The sequence below is a fragment of the Anolis carolinensis genome, chromosome 5, assembly GCF_035594765.1.
Source record: "Anolis carolinensis isolate JA03-04 chromosome 5, rAnoCar3.1.pri, whole genome shotgun sequence".
Lineage (NCBI taxonomy): Eukaryota > Metazoa > Chordata > Lepidosauria > Squamata > Dactyloidae > Anolis > Anolis carolinensis.
In genome coordinates this window covers 136,689,811-136,706,815 of record NC_085845.1, presented here as the reverse complement: position 1 = coordinate 136,706,815, position 17,005 = coordinate 136,689,811, and the positions used below count along the sequence as shown (strand labels likewise).

Below are 17,005 nucleotides of genomic sequence, written 5' to 3'. Positions count from 1 at the left end.
GAAATACTCCAAAATCTGAAATTGTTCACATAAGTGGATGAGATAGTGACACCTTTGCTTTCTTTGGTTTAATGTACACAAACTTCGTTTCATGCACAAAAAATATTAAACATTGTATAAAATGATTTTCAAACTATTTGTATAAGATGTGATTGTAGTGCAACGTAGTAGTTTGAGCATTGGACTATCATTCTGGAAACCAGGGTTAAAGTTTCTACTCGGCTATGGGTAAACCTGGATGACTCACATGCTCTCAGCTCCAGAAAACCCTGTGATAATTTCACCTTAGGGTCACCATAATTGAGAAATGAGTTGGAGGCACTCAACAACAACAGCAATAATTGGTTGGTGCAGGACTTCCTCTGGTACAGTAAATGCAGTACCTATTGAACTTATTTGTAGAGGGAAGGTAATTGTAACAGTAATAATAAACTATAAGGATATGCAAAGAAAGAGATTCACTACTGAACCCCTTCACATCCCATCCAGCTTGATGTCGTATTTGGAAAGCATATTAGGATTATAATTCCATCTGACTATCTGATTTAGGGGGAGAAATTTGGTTCCTATTTGTCTTGTGAACTGTGGGGTTGACTTCAGCATTGCTGCTAAGAAGTCAACTGAAGATTTGTGATTCCTAATTGGAAAGGAAACCTATGAGCATTGTAATGGGTTAGGTGGAAGATGTGGTAGCTGATTATATCACCTTCGTTAGGTGTGACTGGAGAAAAGAAGCACTGTTTTTAATCATATTTGAAATTAATAAATCCCTACACACTCATGCACTTTATTCTTGGATGCTTAAATCCCAGTGGGCACAAGATCACAGTTTTTGTTAAGCAGAGCTGGTTGTAGGAGGAAGACAGCCTTCCTTGCTCTCTTTCCTCTTCTTTCTTTTCTTCTTTATTCCTTCCTTATCCATAGAAGAAAACACTGTTGACATTAACAAAAGAAGCAAGTGTTGTTTGGTTGTTTTTTTTGGGGGGTTTTTTTTAAAGAATGAAAGTCTCATGTTGTTTAATAGAATGTTGTCTAGGGCAAGGTGCCTGGTCTCACCCTACTGCTAATGTAGGCTTGAAGTCAGAGAAATGCCAAAACATCCTTCTAATTATCTAGAGAAAAAATACAATGGGAAAAAGAAGCTTATTCATTTCTTAAAACCAGACATACACATCTACTTTATTCTAAATTGTTGTGTATTCAAATACAGTACTCATAAATCATACCTTTATTATAATAAACTATCTTCTATAATTAGAAAGTAAACTGGGCAAACTGCAGGTGCACACAGTAATAAAACATAACTGTTTTCAGTTGGAGGTAATGGTTAACGTAATTAGTTTTAACCAGCTGATTTCTAAAAGAGCATTCTGGGCTATATTCAATGCTGCATTAATCAGTTTTATTCTGGAAATGTTTTGTGTTTGTCTTTTTCTTCCACTCATATTGACTTATTTAAAAGAAAAAGGATACAAGGAAGGAGTGTTCCTATAATATATTATAAATAATAATAATAATAATCATCATCATCATCATTTATATTTTGCCCTAGGGGACTCAAAGCTGATTACAGCATTTACATACATAGGAAAACATTCAATGCCCTTACAAACACAGATACAATGAGACACACAATTGATTTGATAAATAAATAGTGATCTTTGTATGTAAAATGGAACATATGCAATACCAGTACATCAAAATGTTCTTCTTTATTAACCACTTGTTTGTTGTATTGCCATTATTTGTCCATTACAGCCACTTGTAGAAAATTTAAAATGGATATGTTCTGATGCCCAATTTTTTTTGTATATGGATGTTTAACGGACTGAAGCAATCATTTGGAGAACAATAAATAAAGGAAGGAGCAGTAAAGGGCAACTAATGAGTTAGAAGTAGCATTGCTCCTTAGCTGCAAATATCTCTTTAGTTGTGAGATGCGAATGGAATAGATGGAATCAATTGGTAATATAGCACCTGTCAGTCTTACATGCCATATTTCTTTAAAAAGACATTTTCATTAAATCTTAACATGAGCAATCTAATTTACAGTTGAAGTACAATACGTTAAAAAAGATAAAGAAAAAAAAAGGTGGAGGGAGACCAAAGACACCTAAATATAGGCAATAGGGCTTGGACCCCCCCCCCCCCCAAACTAGAAGGGAAAAAATGCCATTACCATTAGCTATCCAATTAAAACTATGGTTTGGAATTAATTTGGCATTTGGGCTAACTCAGCAAGCTTAATAATCCATCGTCAATACTTCAGGACTTTCCAATTTGAGCAAATAATATGCTCACTGCTATTGAAGAAGTAATCTATATTTACTCTCCAGTCCTTTGATGGTAATGACGATTTAAAACATTTCTGTTAACACTTCAAAATATAGTAATCATACCAGTGATCTTTCAATTTATGTAACCCTCATAATTTTCATGCAATTACTTTGAACTGAAGTGACTAAGATAGAACTACATCGGATATACACATTTCACACCATAAACTATCACGTAGGTATGCAGTTAATTTGCTCTTTTCAATTATGTGTCTTTTCCCTCAGATATTCACTAATTAGATTAATGACCAATTTAGATAGCATTTGGTAGTGTAATGTGATTATGACAGGCAGACATTTATCAGCATGAATCTTCCCCTTTTGCCAAGTAGAAGATATCTTTCCAATTGTGCCAGCACACAACATGATGCAAGTATCTCTAGGACTTGGGTGTACACTATCACTAAGAATATAATTGCTGGAACATTAAAACACAGCTTGGGAAAGTTACTTTACAGTGACCCTGCTGGCTAGCAGGTTCTGAAAGATATAACTTTAAAAACCCTCCCAAGCTCTGCACTACAAAAAGAATAACTCCAGAAAAATCTTGCTCTAAAAACTAAAAAAAAACCCAACAAAACTTTATTTGCGATTTCCTTTAATAATATCAGAGACGTCTTTGACACACTTCCTTTCTGCAATTTTACCTTTCATAAAACTTTGTATGGAAAATTTCCTCTGGAATGTTTTTGCAAAATCATCACAGCTTTGCCTCTTTTGTTTACCCCTGCTTTCCCCAGGATCTCATCCATTTCATAAATCTCTTTGGCTTCCAGGTTTTGTTTTTTGTTGTTGTTGTTTTTGCCTTCCTTTTTAAAGGAAGTACTTTGCTATAACTGTTACTTCTTTTATTCCATATTTCTTGTGCCCACATGCCTATGACCTATAGCCCCACCATCTGTGACCTTGCTTCTTCCTTCTCCAGTGGTAATGGTGGGTTGTGTTTCATTGAGACAATGAATCTGCTATGGGCATTCATCTAAAGTTTCCAGGAAGTATCCAAAGTCTGAATATTTGGGTATGTGGTTTGGCACCTTGGAGAGTTCAGAGTAGATCCAAATTGCTATACTGTAATAAATAAATATAATCACAAGCCACCAATGCCTGTCCCTGGAACTGTCTAATGCAGTGGTTCTCAGCCTGGGGTCCCCAGATGTTTTTGGCCCACAACTCCCAGAAATCCCAGCCAGTTTACCACTGGTGCCGTGTGATCATCTACAAAGTTTGTATCAAAATGCAAACCAAACAAACTTCTGCCAGTTTACCAGCTGTTAGGATTTCTGGGAGTTGAAGGCCAAAAACATCTGGGGACCCCAGGTTGAGAACCACTGGTCTAATGTATGCTTCTTACATTTACCTTTCCATTTTCATTTTTTCTTCTTCTAGTGTGGAAGCATCATTCTAGTCTAACCATGAAAAGAGAATGCTTCGGAATCATAGCCTGTTTTTTTAGAAAGAGAAAACATTGAAGATCCACATCATTTTGTTGGAACTAACATTGTGTTTAGCCCACTTGTTGTTAATTGACTCTCTGTTATGGGGTTGAGAGATAACATGCATCTACACTGTAGAGCTGATGCACAATGCTATCACAGAAATAAAGGAAGAAAGGCATAAGCGAGAAGTCATTGCCTTTCATAAGATATAGCATATGAAGCCTATTCAGTGTTTCATAAGTTGCCACTGATTGCTAATACAGCTCGACCACCATATCTGCAGGGAATATATTCCAAGATTCACTCATCCCTCATGGACACCTGAAACTACAGATCATAGTGAACCCTATATTATGACTGCATTTAGGTCAGAAGCATACCATAGGATAGCAGTGGAGGATTTAGAAAAGCCCCCAAATACTTCAGTTTGTGGACCTTGTTAGGTTCTCCAGAGTTATTTTATGGTACACTTTGGCTGGAGTCATAGACAAACCCATAAACACTTAATCACAACAGATTTTGGCCTTCTTGTGTTCTTGTGATGTTTATTTTTTAAAATGCTTTGATGCCAAATATACATGCATTGTGATCTTTCTATAAATATGTTAAGAACACTAATAGTAAGTCCACATAAGAGTCTGGTGGTGATGGTGATTGGACAGATAGATAAGTTGTAAGCTGCTCTGAGTCCCCCCTAGGGAGTGAGAAGAGCAGGATAGAAATGTTGTAATAAATAAAATAAATAAAAATAAGGCTTTTGCCATGAGTTATTTGTTCATAGAATGGTGTCTTAATTATCTTTGCTTTTCTCTTACTCTTGTTTAATTAAAGTCATGTCTACAAATCCATGGAACTGATATGATCTACCAGAATGTTTTTTTGTAATTTCAGAAGAATCCGACCGTGTCAGTTCCACAAGATGGCTGAAAGAAACCTTTATCTTGAGTCCTTTTTGTGTGCTTCAGCCCCCGTGTCCTTGTTATAGTTCCAATCAGTGTTTCAATCACCATGGCAAATAAATCCTAAGAAAAATTGTTCACAAAATAATTTCCCCCTGTATTCAATCTATTTGCAAAGGTGTCCTACTCAATCAGTAATACCATTATCAGTTTGCCTGTTTTATTCTGAAAGCTTCTCCGATCTGAAGTAATAGGCAGAATAGAAGCTGAAAATATCAAAGTGAGAATCAAGCACTGGAGACTGGCTATGGTCTTATTCAAATTAATAACCTACATATGTTATCAATGGAGATCTCCAGAAAGACCAAGGGGCACACTGTTTCTGTTTTTACATTATGTTAATAAAATAGCAAGCGATTAATGCATTGACATGGGTGGCAATTGGTTTTTGATTCTTTGTACTAAACGAAACTGATTTTTTTCATTATTGTATGTTTATTTTTAGAACTGGTTTCTGGATACTTTAGACAGCAGCGGAAATCTCTTGAAGTAATTGATTGGTCCTATTCAGGTAAGTTCCTTCTGTAATATTTCACAATATTTTGATGTTACAGATAAAGAGTATTCCCACATAAACCAAATTTTAGAGATATTTGAAGGTCAGAGAATGTTCATGGAAGGATATGCTTATTCAGCTCTAGGAAAAATTGATTTTTTTCCTCTGGTTGGCTAAGCATTTTCACTCCTAGATGCCCCCACCACCCAAAAGCATCCTGAAGATAATCAGTCCCTGGACAAAAAGGAGGAGGGTAAAATTCTTCATATCTCAAGCAACATTCTTTATGGGAAATCAGTGAAGAAAAACTTATGAGTTGAATCAGCTTTCTAGCTAAACTCACAATATTCAAGTGCTTATACAGTTATGGCTTTTAAAAGCTATATCAGCAGACAAACAAACCAAAAAGGATTATTTCTTTATCAATCACCAATATAGCTATTATTCAATTTTTGCCACATCTTTTAAATTCAAATTTCCAGTTGAAATCAACTAATTTCCTGCTGGGCTACTTGCTTGGAATAAAGGATACAATGCATTGTCAAAGGCTCTTATGGCCAGAATCACTGGTTTGCAGTGAGTTTTTCAGGCTGTACAGCTATGTTCCTGTAGCATTCTCTCCTGACATTTTGCCTGCACCTGTGGCTGGCATCTTCAGAGGTTCTGTTGATAGTGAGGCAAGTGGGGAGAAAGAACTCTTGTCTGTTTTAAGCTGGTGTGAATGTTACAATTAGCAAGCTTGATTAGCATTAAGTTGTCTTGCAGCTGCAAAGTAAGTCAGTGGAGGTAACGTGGCTGTTGTACATGGAGGCATCTTTTGTTTGGGAGGTGTTAACTGGCATTTGGTTGTTCTTTATTTACTGTCTTGATTCTGGTGTTTCCAAGGTAAACTGAACCACCTAAACTGGGTTCTACAGGCCAATGGGTATTCCACGACAGACATCAGAAGAGCTGCAAGACCAAAAACAAGCCATAAGAGTAAAGACAAAGACCCACCTAGAGGAAAAAGTGTTCTTACCATACATCAGGGGAACCACTGTCCACACAGAGAAGCTGATGAAGAAACAAAACCTACAAACTGTCTACAAACCAACTAAGAAAATTCAACAAATGCTACAGTCAGCAAAGGATAAGAGGGATCCTCTAACCCAGTGGTTCTCAACCTGTGGGTCCCCGTGTGTTTTGGCCTACAACTCCCAGAAATCCCAGCCAGTTTACCAACCGTTAGGGTTTTTAGGAGTTGAAGACCAAAACATCTGAGGACCCACAGGGTGAGAACCACTGCTCTAACCACTGCAGTCTACCATATACCATGCAGCTGTGGACAAATCTACATAGGGACCACCAAATGCAGCATTGCCCAAATACATATCAAAGAACATGAAAGGCACTGCAGATTAATACAGCCAGAGAAGTCAGCTATAGCAGGACATTTGATGAGCCAACCTGGACACAGAATATTGTTTGACAACACAGAAATCCCTGACCACTCTAATAACCATAATGTCAGACTACACAGAGTAGCCATTTAAATCCACCAGCTTGTGGACTATTTCAACAGAGAGGAGGAAACCATAAAAATGAACAAAATCTGATTTCCAGTATTTAAAAAACACCAGAATCAAGCCAGTAACTAAAGAACAACACTTTGAAAACAGGGAAATTCCAGACAGCAAAACAACCAAGTGCCACTCACCCCAAGATAACAGCGAAACCTATTGTATTACATTGTTCCTTTTTTGTTGTTCTCCCAGTGGAACATTAGTGGAAAACATTTCTTCTATAAAAGGAGGTAATTAATAGTTGTGTGTGTGTGTGTTTGCAAAAGAACTGCTTTTCAAATGGTCTCCCACTACCAGAGCAAGAGAAGAGGAACAATGTGTTGTCGAAGGCTTTCATGGCTGGTATCACTGGGTTGTGGTGAGTTTTTCAGGCTGTATGGCCATGTTCCAGAAGCATTCTCTCCTGACGTTTTGCCCATATCTATGCCTCAAACAGACAAAGAGTTCTTTCTCCCACCCTGGACCTTTCACAGATGTATAAACTTCCCTTGCCTAGTCTCCAACATACCTCACAACCTCTGAGGATGCCTGCCATAGATGTGGATGAAACGTCAGGAGAAAATGCTTCTGGAACATGGCCATACAGCCCGAAAAACTCACTGCAACCAATAGGAACAATGTCATGTGATATGTCAATACCAAATATTATCCTGCGATAATTGTGATTTACCTGGCTTGTGCGATAGGTCCCAATGACTTAACATGACCCACAAAACCTACTTTTTAATGTGGCAACACCCCAGCCAGAGAGTCTCCAAAGGGCTTAATATCAGGGCATTGGGAAATTATATTTGCAGCGCTTTCTCAGTTCCGAGGTGCATTGAAGCATGCAATTCTAGATGCCAAGGGATCTCTCCAGTTGCCTTTTCATATTTAATCCCATGATTAGGAGAAGACTGCAGATATCATTTCCCAGCACCCTCATCTATAGCACCTCAGAAATCCTTAGGATGGGATACTAGCAAGCTGAAAAGGAAGGGGTTGGGGGTGTTTTGAAAGTTTTGAAATGAACGTCCAAGATTTTGTATTGTAAGATGTAACTAATGATGGAGCTCCACTGTTATAGTTATGTTTAATAGCAATAGTGAACTCTGTCATCATGGTTACATTTTACAGTACAGGATCTTGGACATCATTTTCAAATCACTGTTAATATGTTTGCATTTGTGTATACAAAAAGGAAAGAATTATGTTATAAAACCTGAAAGTTTTATGGTGTGCATGGAAAATTTAATAATTCCAACATGCAATTATAAGAATCAAATATAAAGCTTCCATGAAATATTCCCATATAAATTATTGCTGCCAATTCCCCAGCATCTCTTATGAACAATAACATATTTCCAATTTAATCTTGACTTCTTATGCTATACCTGGAAGTTCAAGTTATTATAAATACCTATTTGATATTTTTACAAACAACATTTTACAATAATATTTTGATATTTTTAACAAAAAAAGACTTTTTCCATAAGATATTTTTAAAGATCTCCTTTTACAAGTTATCAGTAAAGTAAACTACAAATGGTGATAAATTTCCACAAAGTGCATCCTTTTTAAAGGCTTTAGACTCACATACAGTCATTTGATTGGGCTGTTGGAGCCATTGTTCTTCCTGTAAAGCAGATAATCATAATTTTCCCATTTCTTTCTCCAAGAAAACAAATATGAATTAAGCAGAGGCCTTGTTTCCACATGTACCATTCTCATCAAACCAGTTATAATCAGGACAAGTAAGATCCAGTTGGTGGGTCTGATCTAGTGATCACAATCTCCCTCTTTCTTTTCATTTCTTGAGCTCAGCCACATTTGGCAGATGTTGGCAGGACTTTGGTTTTAGCTACATACACTTTGATCCTTACCACCCTACCTCAGTTGCCTGGATCAGTGTATATAGTCATTATAGAGACCCATATTATGCAGTTCAGTGCAATTAAACTACATTTTATGATCATATAATGCAGTTTCAAGCAGTGTACATGGGGCCCCAATCTCTTCTCTCAGGAAGCCACAATGTTTCCCCATCTGCTATAGCAATGGTTCTCAACCTGTGGGTCCCCAGATGTTTTGGCCTTCAACTCCCAGTTGGTAAATTGGCTGGGATTTCTGGGAATTGTAGACCAAAATACCTGGGGACCCACAGGTTGAGAACCACTGTGCTATAATAGCTTATTTAGTAGTAGACCAAAACCACCTTCTTGCAGAGAAACAATCTATTTTACTGTTCCTGAAAATGTCCACTTTTTTTTTTAAAAGAATGGCTTCTAAAGATCAATCTCACAATTTTGATGTGGTTCAGTCCTAGATATTTTTAGAAGCAATCAAATAGTTTATGGTATACATACTTCTCTATCTGACCTCCTGCTTTTTCTTTTTCATGCATACAAGCATGAAAGATGATCTTTCTGAAGAATTCTTGTAGACAGGCCATTTGCAAGATATCAACATGCATTTGCAAAGAGACAAGATTTCCCTTCGGGTTGCACAAAACAAGTAGGCTTTACAGGCCTTTTATAGATTCTTCTCTTCTGTAGCACCTGCTGATGTCTTTCCTCTCTTTCCTTGGATGATATTCATGGGAATGAACTTTCTTTGTTAATCATTTCTAAATGATTAAATTCTCAATTAAGCTGGCTCAGCAAAACAATTCAGATAAAAGGCTCAGACATTTACTGTTAAGAAATGCAAGTTATTTGTCACAAGTGCTTTTACAGTTTTGCTTTGTATAAGAATCCTTATAGCTATCAAAATAATATTTTACAAATTGGATAAATAAATCTACAAAGGTAGACTTCTAATAATTATATTATTATTAAAGTATTTTTACCGTACACCATATCAGGTTGGTGTGAAATTAAGATTTTAATACTGGGTGAGAAATATGTTAAAAAATCAGGATCAAGGATTATATCTAACTGATAACTTTTAAGGCACACACTATTTATAATCCATGTCTTCTGCATATGTCATCTAAGGAGATATAGTGTTTGCATGGTACAATAAAGAAGACACAAATGCATGGGACTGAATTGCTATAGAATGTATTCATTTAATGTGAGAAATCTTGCTCAGTAGCTTACAGAACAGTGTGAATAATTGTTTTCCTTCTGGCCATATGTGTTTGATTTCATTTACCTCCCATGAGAGGACAGAAAAAAAGTCATTGCTTTTGTTTAGCTGTGAAATGATATATAGCACTAAGAATTTTCCTCAATACTCAAGGCACTGATTTAGGAGCAGATTTACCAAAATGAATATTATACGTTAAAATGTTTTCATGTATGTATTTTTTGTATTTTTTTTCTTTTTAGTATTTTTAAGTTTGGTCTTTTTTGCTGTCATTTCATATTTCATGTAATTATTAGAATTCTGTAATTTTGAAAAAGAAACATTGAATAGATGGCTTAAGAGACATGTGATAATTGAAAAAGAATTTGTGGGAGAAAGAAGCAGTAATGTTTCCTGAACTGAGACTTGTCTGTGATAATTAAATCTATTCACATGCATTTTAATGTGGAATTTTACTTTTTGCCCTAGAGAAATTAAATTATTATTTTCAGTAATCAAAGGCCTGATTTAAAATATCATCTCAGGGGCCTATTGAAGCTCCATGCTGCTGAAGTGATTTGTAATGTATAGTCTGGTTTATTTTTCATGCAGCTATCGCTATAACATTAGAAAGTACTATCGTGATGTTCACCAAGTTATCCAGGAGTCCCAAGAAATAGTATAATAATGGTGTACCGCTATTCTGTAAGAATAGTGTTCCACTATTCTGTAAGAAAACATATTGGCCAAATGGGGACTTGAATGCAACCCCTTGGGCTATTTCCTGTGGCCCTCCTCTGTCTCGCTGATCGCTCAGCATGAGGATGCAGTGTGGTGGTTGCATGGGGCTCTTGGGAGATCTCAGTTTCAACCTTCCCCTCAAAAGCAAAGATATTTTGCTTTGGAGAAAAGCTTCCATTGTCACAAATGGAAGGTTTCCTCTGGGCTTAGTGACATAAAGGAGGGAACAGTTCAGATTTGAAAAGTGGCAAGTGCAAAGAGGTAAACCCCTTCTTCTGTGCTGTGGCGTTTATCCAGTTCATGTGGTAAATCCCTATGCTTGCTGTTTAAAAAGCCCCGACAAAGTCATGCAACAGCTGCTGATATGATTGCCAATATGTCTAATTGGACCTGAGATCCACTTCAATATTTCCTTAGAAATGGACTTGTTTTGCAATTAACCAGTAACATATGCTGTTATGAATCTTTTTGTTTTATTACATTCATTATATAAGATTATGAAAGCAATCCTATTTAACCCTTCTTGGAAACAAACCCAAGGGGGGGGGGAGAAGTAAAAGTGCATTTTTCTCAGATCTGTGAAACATTTCCCCCTCAATTATTTGTGAAAAAGTAAAGTATGTTTTCAATCGTGTACAGTTGTTAAATCATGAAACAAGTTAGTAAGTACTTGTCACTCTCTATTATTCTAATGGAAGACTTGTAAGAATGATAAATAATCTAACTAGATTAGGTTTTGCAAAGCAATGATTCTCTTCGAAACTATACCCTCAGCAAAGCATTGAGAACAAAATGCACTGATCATTTTCCATTGCCTGTCAGATTCTATATAGGGAACCATGTACTAATCATATTTTAAATGTACATTTCATCATTCCTTCTACTCATAAGATATATGAGAAAGTTTATTATAATACCAGAAGCAAAAATTGTTTTCATTACTGCTGCCTATTTCAAACGAATTCTGCTTTCCCTTAGTACATATTTCTTACACATTCTAAGAAAAATGAAGAAATTAGGCAACATTATATTTTAGCTTTTTAGTTATATTTCATTTAATATGTTATTATATTTCATTTTTTCACTTTACCTGTGTGGAATATGTGGATTTTCTCTGTATACTGAGAGTTACAGAGTCCTCTAACTTCAAAGCTGTAACATATTAACAGGAAGTTAATCCCTCATTGAATAAAAATAGAAATAGAGTTCAATCCAAATTTAGTTGTATTAGAGGAGACCCACTATAATTGATTTAATTGGGTCTTTTCTAAGTATAGCTCAGGTGTCAGTCCAGTGCATATGTGTGTGTGTGTGTGTGTGTGTGTGTGTGTGTGTGTGTGTGTATATATATATATATATATATCACATTCCTATAATCCTTTTTAAAAAATGGACATACAATGGAATGGGCTTTGGGAAAATCCTGAATTGCATCAGTCTGATTCTGACAATTTGAAAGGGCTTCTCTGAAGCACAATAAATAGCAAATTGAACTTTCCCAACGATTCATAATTAATTTGGGTTGGAAGAACACTAACACAGATAGCATACCTTGAAAAAAATCATACATTTCTTTAGAAAAGAGCAAAAGGGTGTGAAAAATATACCTTTGTGATTGGAAGTTCCAGTCTCCAATTTCAGTGTTTTGGGGCCTGCCTCAGTAATATATTATAGGGATGTTGATTTTTTTATTCATATTCGGATATGAAAGCCCTGTCAAATTAATGCTGATGGAGGCTTATATCTATTGTTCTGAAATCCACTGTTTGTGATAGCAGTGTCAGGACCCAGGCTGCAGAGCACCAATAACCATACACAGAGGCCAGAATCTATCTAATATCTTTATTGAGGAAATATATAAAGTTAATAAAAAACAAGTGTAAAATATAGTTCAGAAGAAGACCTTTCAGGAAAGGTCAAATATAGTCCAGGAAAACAATGTCCAATATGAGATATTAAAGTCCAAAGTTGTAATCCAATAACCGAAACACACACTTTGCCAAGCAAAGTGAGGGGAAATGACAAGGTCCTTTAGTCCATGGAGCTTGATGCAAGGCTGGGGAGCAAACTAGATTCTTGGCAAACAAGGCTTGATTCAAGGCAACAAGAAGCGAGGAGCAAGAACAGGGTCCGTGGCGAAATCCGTGGCGAGGTCCGGGGAACAAGGCAGGGCTGGAACGAGAGCAAGGTCCTGGAAGCTGGAGTAGCGTAGTCCACACACAATCTACTCCCGAAGCTGACGAATTGACTCCGCAAGGAATCCTTTGTGGCCAACATCTATATAGGATCTTGTTTTCCCGCCAAAGCACACTTTCTCTGGGGAACAAGAACCAAAACCTATACTGTCCAGATGCGAGACTCCTTAAACTTTCCCAAGGGAAATAGACTTAATCATCTAATTGTCTGGCAGCTATCCGGGCGCTTCGGCGAGTCGCCTCCCGAGCGTGCCTATCTTGATTATAATAAAGGCGGCGAGAAAATGGGGGAGATTTTTCCACAAGGCTTGTTTGGCTGACTTCTTGTGGACAAACATCCTGCAGCTGCAAGGGCTCCAAATCTGGCAGAAACGGTGGGAAACCCAAGTTTTCCTCTTCATCTGTCACAACAGTACTAGGAACGGGACTACATGGCCCATAAGTCATCACAAGCAGTGAGATTTTAGTTCCCTCCCTACTCCAACCCCCAGCGCCTTCTCTAATGCCCTGATTGTGCATTAGAGGTTTTCCAAGAATTTTCAGCCAAACTTTTCAGGTTGAGCATTCCTTATCTGAAATGCTTGGGACCAGAAATGTTTGGGGTTTTATTTTGTATTGATTGATTTTTTGGATCTTCAGTTCCCTGAATGTGCAGGTACATACATAATGGGACATCTTGGAGATGAGACCCAAGTTTAAACACAAAATTCACCTGTGTTTCTTGTACACATTAAACACATAGTCTGAAGGTAGTTCTATACCATTTAAAAATAATTTTGTGCATGAAGCAAAGTTTGTGTACATGAAACCATCAGAAAGCAAAGGTGGCACTTTCTCAACCACCTGTGAAGACAATTTCAGATTTATAAGGATTTCTGTTTTTTTTGTTTTGTTTTGTTTTTATAAGGGATACTCAACCTGTATTATACCATTCTCTTGCAGTCCTGAGAACTTTTTGTGTAGGGTGAGGAGCAGCAGCAAGAGGGTGAGAAGTCATTCCATAGCATCTACATGATGTACAGGACCTTCTTGCTCCAATTGCAGGACAAAGCTACTTAATGCAGTTTTGCCACATGTTATGAACACTCAGCTTTTCTAAGGCTCCAAAGCAGACACTCATTTCAGAATGTGTGTGAACAGCTGGGCTGGTTCTGATTTGGCACCAGCCTTACTGTTCATATCAGCCAATGCCACTATTCTGCTTTCCCCATGATCTAAAAAAACAAACCCTTCTTTTTCCCCTCCCCTCTCCAAATCATGCAGTTGCTTTAGTTGACATCGGTAAAGGTGCCGAATGAGTCAGTAACTCTCTGGAGCTATATGTCACCATTACAGCAACTAAAAACAATACAGGAAAGGGCAACTGTCCAACAAAGCTTTTGGTCAGACTGTACAATGAGGACTCTTTTTCCATTGCTGATGCAGTTCGGGAATGAAGTGGTGTAAGCATGGCAGATTCCAGAGCTCATTTGAAGCAGCAGTGATTTGGATGTTTTTTTCTGGATTTTGTGGCCCATGTAAATGGGTCCTAAAACTATTTTGTTGATGCTGAAATGGTTTTAATAAGTTCCTTGAGAAAGTACTTCTAAATATTTTTTTTTTAAAAAAAGTCATTTATTGAGTTTTTCAAGCAGCTGCTCTTACTTCAGGGTGCATGACAAGATCTTATGCTGTACATATACTGGAATGAAGTAGTGCTTGGGTGACTGGCCTTTCGTGAAAAGAAATTCCCATTCCACTTAAACAGAATATGAATATTATTCATATTAAGCATATATATATATTTGCTTAATATGCCAGAAGCAAAATTAGGTTCTAGTGTGTTAAATTTAGTAATAAAATGAGGAGATAAATGTATTAATTTTCTTGCAGAAGAGAACACAGCTTCTGGATTTGAAATGCTTTAATAAAAATGAGTACCTTTCAAATTTCAGCAATAAAGATGAACTATTTTATTTTATATTAATCACAGAAATTCTGGAGATAGCAGCAAGAGTTGAAGAGCAAAGGTAGAAGAGATGAAAGGAAAGAAGTAGGCCAGTTCCAGACATATCTTGTGACCAGTTGAAGGCTGGGTTGGATGTAACTGAAAAAAACCAAATTATATGACAAGATGTACATTTAGCCCATTCCCATAATTTTCAAACATTTGTAGGAAAGTGTTATTTAGGATAAAGCTTCAGTTTATTACAAGGAGCCTATGTGATTTTTAGACTGTATCAATAAGAGCATTGTGTGTAGATCAAGGGATATAATAGTCCCATTCTCTTCGACTTTGGTCAGACCTCACCTGAAATACTGTGTCCATTTTGCGCACCACAATTCAAGAAGGATATTGATGATAACTTGAAACACTCAGAAAAGAGGTGATTATGGCAAAAATGCCTCTTCTTTCCCCTCTGCCTTCTCCAATCTCGTCACTCTGGCCATACCACTCCAGGTGATTGGCACAACCCATGTCACAGATGCTGGCCTCCATGACAAGAAAGGGGGTGAGTGCCATCCTGTACCCCCAGGCCACCTGAACTCAGAGAATATGGGATGGTCATGTAAACATGTGAATTTCTGATGTTATATTGGCTGTTTATTGTTTGCTTTGTTTTGCACTTGTTGTACTTGGCATGTTACACCTTGAGTCTTTCGTGAGTTACCCTGAGTTCCTCTGAGAGATAGTGGCAGGATATAAATAAAAGTTTATTATTAAACAGTTGCACCCTGTTCTGTCACAGTTTGCTCTGGATTCTGGAGGAGAATCCAGAGAATCCATGACTTTAACACCATTAAGCAACTTTGGTCCATGTTAAACCGGATCAGCTTCACACACCCTTTAGCTGCCTCACAGTTGATTCACTGGCCCATTGCACTATGTGGTCAGAGTAGATAATGCAAAGGATTCAATCTATTGGAAGCTGGCTGATATCAACAGCTGTTTGACAGTGGAATATGCTGCCTTGGAGTGTGATGTGGTAGAGTCTCCTTCTCTTGAGGTTTTTAAACAGAGGTTAAATGACCATGTGCCAGGAGTGCTTTGATTGTGTATTGCTGCATGGCAAGGGGCTGAATGGGATGGCCCTTGTGGTTTTATCCAACTCTCTATGATTCATAGAATCATAGAATCATAGAATCATAGAATAGTAGAGTTGGAAGAGACCACATGGGCCATCTAGTCCAACCCCCTGCTAAGAAGCAGGAAATCGCATTCAAAGCACCCCCGACAGATGGCCATCCAGCCTCTGCTTAAAAGTTTGAAGCCATTATTCCGTGTCCTAGTCTGCAGGGCAGCAGAAAACAAGCTTGCTCCCTCTTCCCTATGACTTCCCTTCACGTATTTGTACATGGCTATCATGTCTCCTCTCAGCCTTCTCTTCTGCAGGCTAAACATGCCCAGCTCTTTAAGCCGCTCCTCATAGGGCTTGTTCTCCAGACCCTTAATCATTTTAATAGTAATAGTACAAATACTGACACAATATATACAAACTCAATCATACCTCCAACCCTCATCAAGTTACTACAAACTTATATGCAACAGTCTTAGACCTCTGCTACCACACCCCAATTACAGTGACACCTGAGACATTGATTCTGTTAGCACTTAAAGAAATTCTGAGTCATTTACACATTCTAACACAAATCAGCCATGGAAACCCACTAGGTGACCTTGGGCAATCAGAGTCTCTCAATCTCAGAGGAAGGCAGAGGCAACCCCCTCTGAACAAAATCCACCAAGAAAACCCTGATAGGGTAACCCTAACTTAGAGAACAACATGGAAGCATGCAACAACCCCAATTTCTACAGAGATGAAACAGACAATAAGAATTCCGATTGATCAAACTAAGGCTTCTTCTACACAGCCATTTAATCTGAGTCAAAATGTAAACTAAAGAGAACCAGTTCGCTGCGGAGTGCCTACACAAATACCCCAGGAAAAGCTGGAGGCTCAGACAGTGGCGCTGTATTCTTTTCCTTATCTTCTCTGGCATAATGTGCTGCTAAGAAGCAAATTGCCTGATTGGAAGAATACTAAATGAAAGCAGAGCAAAGCAAGAAAGGGAAAACAAACATTCCCATCGGAATGCTGTGGTTTCCTCTCAGAGAGATGTTTGTTTACCTTTCCACTGAATTGTGTATCTGGTTTCTTCCCGCAAAAGTGCTATCCTCAAAAAAGTGTTCCACGTTTTGGTCTTGGGTTGCTGCTCTGCATGGGATATACACTGATCAGCTACAGCTGATT

The 17,005-nt window shown here is 37.6% G+C and overlaps 1 protein-coding gene across 4 annotated transcripts in view; it reads left to right on the top strand.

The window, feature by feature from the left end:
* ptprz1 (protein tyrosine phosphatase receptor type Z1) overlaps positions 1-17,005 on the top strand; it is a 116,603-nt gene that overhangs the window by 28,504 nt on the left and 71,094 nt on the right. For all 4 annotated transcript variants that reach the window (XM_062982347.1, XM_062982346.1, XM_062982349.1 and 1 more), the window contains exon 2: positions 5,177-5,242. In XM_062982347.1, coding sequence (XP_062838417.1) covers positions 5,177-5,242 — 66 coding nt within the window. The remainder of the gene's footprint in view (positions 1-5,176; positions 5,243-17,005) is intronic.